At 42.4% G+C, this 6000-nt stretch overlaps 1 protein-coding gene across 1 annotated transcript in view; it reads left to right on the top strand.

The window, feature by feature from the left end:
* Nucleotides 1–2658: 2658 nt before the first annotated feature.
* The window catches only part of LOC141128787 (amine oxidase [flavin-containing] A-like), a 160332-nt gene continuing 156990 nt past the window's right edge, over nucleotides 2659–6000 (top strand). Inside the window, exon 1 of the mRNA XM_073616285.1 lies at nucleotides 2659–2875. Within this exon, the coding sequence (XP_073472386.1) occupies nucleotides 2830–2875 (46 nt within the window). The 5' untranslated portion in view covers nucleotides 2659–2829. The remainder of the gene's footprint in view (nucleotides 2876–6000) is intronic.

The following is a 6000-nucleotide window of genomic DNA, read 5'->3' as shown; positions in this document are numbered from 1 at the left end:
TGGAGAGTTGAACATTAGAAAGAAGGGGGTTTCTAGGTGTTTCCAGACCCGATTCTTTTTGTCTAGGGAGTTGTTAAGGGAAGCCGTTAGGTACTTCATTCTTTTTTCACGTCTCAGATTTTTGTGTAAAGTTTCATCAGGCATATTTATAATTACACCCCAAAACACATTGTGCTACTCCTCCTGAGTATTGGGATACCACATGTATGAGACTTTCTCACAGCCTAGCCACATAAAGAGGCCCAAAATCAAAGGAGCACCCTCAGGCATTCTAGGGACATAAATTACGCATCTAATTTACAGAGCGCACGCCACGGGCTGCAGGAAAGAAAATCGCTTGAGCTATTGTGTTCTCCCGGTGGGGAGGTGTGGGGAGCAGCCCCTGCTGGGAGAACACAATGATTATTGCTAGTGGCTATAGCTGCTGGTAATAATCGCATGCTAGAAATCCGACATGCTGGTTGTACCCAAGTCGAACGATGGATAGATATGGGTACAATCAGCCTGCCCTTAGATGTATGGAATCTCGGCTGGTCCCTGCTGAACTGGTCCAGATTGGAATCATCTATGGCCGGCTGAACTTCTAAGAATCTGATGCTGCTCTTGTTCTTTATTTCCAGGATGTATAATGAGGTGACTAGATATCTATATTTTGGGAACCTGGAGAAGGGGCCGCAAGCCATGCCTTTGGTGGCAATTGGAATATTTCCATAGCTTTCATCTTTCAACAAATGGAAGACATAAACAGGATCCAGGTCAGGGTCATAGGTCATAGGTGCCAGTGCCACCTATGTTATTACGGAGCTTATAAATTGCCTAACCCCAACCCAGAAAAGACTTGGATTTTCCTCAACCTCTGACAGCGTGTCTGGGAAGTATTTATATTTTCCTATTCCATGTAGGGACATCAACTGTTAAAGTCTGCTATGGACAATAGGGTAATTATAGTGATTAAAGCGGTGTTCCAGCCCCAATTTTTTTTTTTTATTCAGCAGCTACAAACACTGTAGCTGCTGACTTTTAAAAGGGAAACTTACCTGTCCAGGGAGCCCTCGATGTCGGCCCCCCTGAGGCTGATCCATCCATCGGATTGAGTGCAAGCGCCGCCATTCTAACTCAGGGAAACTGGCAGTGAAGCCTTTAGGCTTCACCGCTGGTTTCCTACTGCGCATGCGCGACTTGCGCAGTGCTTTCTGAATGGCCACGTCGTCTTCTGGGACACACACAGGTCGCAGAATTCAGCGGGGGAGCAGGAAGAAATGACGCCCTGGGCCACGGTGAGATAGAATGGAAGTACACTGAGTACTTCAGAAAAGGCAAGAAAGAAAAAAAAAAAGTTATTCCTCAAATGGGTGGAGGAGGGGTGGTCTTTCCGTTAAGATAAAGTTGTAAAAGTGGGTGTAACTCTGCTTTAAGGAGGTTAATAGAATGTACAATCACTAGCAATGAGAATTTTGACAGCATATGAAAGTGTAAAAAATGAAATCCTGATTGTAAAGGCAAACATCCCAAGTCTCCCACATTTGGCTGCAGGCTCATGGACACCCACGAGCACCGGGCAGCTGGGCCTGTCACTCACCACAGACAGAAGACAGAGCAGCCCAAGCAGCCGCATGGAGGGTGGCTGCTCGGGCTGCTCTGTCTTCTGTCTGTCTGGCTGAGTGACAGGCAGATGTGATAATGTCCCCGTCTGTGCGAGGTGGAGGACTGTAACAAAGTCCTGCCTCCTAGATAGATGGAACATTGATCCAATGATGCATTGAATCAGTGTGACGTATACCATAGGAGGCGGGAATTTGCTACAGTTGCCGCCGGGATATTCATATCTGTTTCAGAGCTCTGTGTGATCAGGCTGTATTCCATGGGCACTGGTAAGCCTGTATTCCATGGGCACTGGTAAGCCTGTATTCCATGGGCACTGGTAAGCCTGTATTCCATGGGCACTGGTAAGCCTGTATTTCATGGGCACTGGTAAGGCTGTATTTCATGGGCACTGGTAAGGCTGTATTTCATTGGCACTAGTAAGGCTGCATTTATTTGGCACGGGTAAGGCTGCATTTAATAGGCACTGGTAAGTCTGCATTTAATTGGGGCGGGGGGGCGGTGCCGGCACGAAGCGTCACCTCCCTGAAATTAGTTTTTGCAGGTTGGGATGTCTGTTTAAAGGCCTCTGATTAAATGTTTGAATAATTGTAAGAGTAAAGCTTAGTCGAGTATTATTATAGTTATTGAGTAAAATGTATTTACCATACAAGTGGTACGTAAGGGGACCATGACAAAAGGGCTACAACGTTTGCATTCTTCTCTTCACCCTAATTACAAAGTTCAGTAAATTCTGGGTGAAAGCCTTATTATAGGCTTATCTGTAGGTAAAAGTGGTGTAACAGAATTTACAACCACTTCAACATTCTTTTGCGAGAATAAAGTTCAACAGCAATGTGTTCTGTAATGCAAAAAAATAAGAAAGTAGAAAAGATAAACGTTAATAATTTACAAGAATTTCCAGGAGGGATCATTGGATAAAATGTTATGAAATATTTAACTGGTTACTTTCAGCAAACTAAGCATTTAGAGAAGAAAAGAAATGTTGCGCTAGAGGAGATTAAATATACTCCACACTGTTTAAATAGGCCAGATTCCAATTCCAGGCTCTCTCAGTACACCCACACCTCCAGCAGCCAATCCCATAGCACTCAGTTCCTTCTGTTGTAAGCAACTGCAGGCTGTGCGAGAACAATAACGGGGACATCACTCACCTCTGACAGTCTCAGCCTGAAAAAGACACTCTTGCATACTAACCAGGAGTCCTGGGAAGAGAAAAGCAGAACAATGAGGGACGCTTATGATGTCATTGTCATTGGTGGTGGCATTTCAGGTCTGTTATTGCAGAATGTGTGCTTTGTGAGAGACAGTGTGGAAGGACAAGGTGTTCAGTGAAAATAATATGCATAAATAGAAGCATTTCTGCAAATCTACTATGAATATGTGCATGTTAGAATGTTTAGATAAAGGATGATGCTGGTTTTTTGGAGTGTTTGGGAAAGGTGGGTGTGTCTGGTACTGAAGAATTCAGCAAAGAACATTTCCATTTATGTACATTTTAAGTATCGTATTTGTACTAGGAATAGAAGACGTGTACAGCATTATTTTCTATGCATTGATGGTTATCACCGTATATCTAAAGTGTAACTATTGGCAACACAAATTGGGTGAAAGTTCCAAAACCCCCAGAGGTCAGGATGCCTAATCTGGACCGTTAGCTCCCTGTCAACTCATGACATTCTTTACCGGATAAAGCAGGATTTTTCTTTTGCCTTTCTATTAATTTTCTGCTATTTTATTAGCTGTTTGAAGCTCTTACAGGTTAATTAGGATATACAAAAGGTGAGATTTTACAGTGTTAAAAAAATATCCTCTGCCACAGATTGAGGACCATGCAGTGCATTATTTATTTATTTTTTTAAATTGTCGTGAGTGAATCTTAAAATTAAATTTGCTAGGGCAGCAAGCCTGAACCTCATGACTAATTACAACAGAGTAGCTTGCTTTGAGGTCTTGTTTTTTTTTTTTTTAAGGCTGAGTTCAATCTATTGCGAATTGGAGGCAATAGCATGAGATTTTGACTGACTCTTTATGGACCCGGTCACATACCTCCGCTGCGGCTCCGGTGCGAATTTGCACAGGAGTCCTGTGTCGTCTTTTGGTCCAGTTCAGGTCCGAATTCAGCCAAAAATTTGGGCTGAAATCTGACCTGAAACAGTAAACGAGGACACACCAGATCCCTGCTGTGAGCCGCATGCGAAGATAGTGTGAACCCAGCCTAAGATAGGGATTGTAAAGGTTTGTTTTTTATTTTTTTTAAATGACAAACATGTCATACTTACCTCCACTGTGCAGTTCGTTTTGCACAGAGTGGCCCAGATCATCCTCTTCTGGGGTCCCCCGGCAGTGCTGGTAGCTCCTCCCCGCATCGTATAACCCCCTAGGAGAAGTGCTTACATTGCGGGCGCGCTCCCGAGTCTAGCATTTGGCGTCCATAGATGCCGAATGTAGGACTCGGCCCCGCTCCCCCGGCACCCGCGTCATTGGATTTGATTGACAGTTGCGGGACCCAATGGCTGTGCTGCTATCAATCTATCCAATCAACAGCCGAGAACCCCGGGCAGAGAGGAAGAGCACGTCTCCGGTGGGGGAATACAGGACTCAGGTAGGTAAAACGGGAGGGGGGGGGGGGGCTAGGGGGCCGGTCAGTGACATAAGTTTTTTCACCTTAATGCATACGATGCATTAAAGTGAAAAAACATGAGGGTTTACAACCCCTTTAAACTTTGGAGTCAGTAGTCTGATAAGGGATGTGTCACTGTTCTAAGGACCCATTGGGTTCTGTAAACAGCAAGAAATGTAATCATATCAGCAAAGGAATGAAAAAGATGCTGTATAGCTTTAACCAGTGGCTGTACTGTGGATTGTGTTAAAAAAAAAAAAAAAAAAAAAAGCAAAGCATAAAAAAATATATACATAAATGCATTACCACACCTAGTTTTAATGCTACCATGTAATGTAAATATCACTCTGTAAACAGCCATGTTGATTGTTGAATAATACCCAGACACACAAGTGTTGAAATCTCTGAATGTATTTAGCTTTTTTGTAACATTTTTATTTATTTATTTATTTTTTTAATTATATTTTTATTGAATTATTTAGCCTTACAAAGAAAACATATGATTCAAACATAAAAAACCTCACATACATCTTTGTAACATTTCTGAAAGAAATGCTGAATATATAAGGAATAGGCAAACCATCTGATTTTCAACTTCTGATTATTTGGAAAAGGGGGTGCGAGTATGAAAAGTACAGCATACACCCCCATTTGGCCTTTTCCTCTTCTACTCCCTTTGAAAAGCTTTGTATTAAAGGTGTGGGCTTGCAGGACTACTTTCATGCACATACAGAATGTGCTGAATCGCCAGCTTGTGTTATATCCATGCTCTCTAGCATGCTCTCTAGAGATTCTAATTTTTGCCTCTCCCCATGGAATTCCACCTCTCCTGTTGAAATCCCTAGTTTTAAAATAAAATAATGCTTGGAGAAAGAAAACTTTAGGGCCAGTTCACACTACAGAAACACAGTCTGGATGCATTCTAGATGCGTTTCTGCATGTGTGTTTGTTTATGTGTCCTGGTGCATTTTTAATGTGTTTTCAATGCGTTCCAGTGCTTTTTTTTTTTGTTTTTTTCTTCTTGTTTTTTTTTTCTTTATCAAGTTTCCTGCTTTTTTTTTTTTTTTTGCTTTAACTACTTTCCGACCATGTCGTGTACATTTACTGCGGTACAATGTGTGAAATTCCGTACCTGTATGGATCGCACACTCGACGCCTGGGGGGTGCGCCCCCGCTGCGCTCACGACCATTGGATTCCTTTCAGAACCGATCAATCTTCAGGTCCAGGCCAATGATTTATAGCCTGGACCTGCTGATCGGTTCTGGCGAATGAAATCCTCCCCTGCCTGTGATGTCATCTCCCCTCGTGGAATCCTTTTTGTTCCAGAGAGAGGAGAGAGAACTTTTCACAGTAAGTTGCACCAACACTACACTAACACCAGTACACTTAGGTACACTGGGTTGAGTGCTGGCATCACTACTGTGCCATTTTATATTCGATAAGCCTTTGATCGCTTCTTCAAATGTGAGTGTTCAATTTTTATTACTTTTTTAATAAATATTCCTCCTAAACCTTATCACACTATGTGGAGCTTTGTTTTATTTCTTGATTTCCACGTGTGGATATAAGAATCCTCCTTGGTCATCTCTTTGTTTTCCTATTGCCCGTTTGTGAGAATAACCTGCTGACCAGTATCGTTCTTAAAGTGGAGTTCCACCCACTTTTACAACTCTTCAGCATCCCTCACTAAACTGTGCACTGTAAACGAATTGGATATTTAAAAAAAAATTTTCTCAGCACCTACTGTATATCTGCTGTATTCATTTTTCACTTC

This window comes from Aquarana catesbeiana, linkage group LG02 (genome assembly GCF_042186555.1).
Source record: "Aquarana catesbeiana isolate 2022-GZ linkage group LG02, ASM4218655v1, whole genome shotgun sequence".
Taxonomy (NCBI): Eukaryota; Metazoa; Chordata; class Amphibia; order Anura; family Ranidae; genus Aquarana; species Aquarana catesbeiana.
Note: the sequence above shows the minus strand (reverse complement) of the source record. Positions and strands in the feature narration are given on the sequence as shown.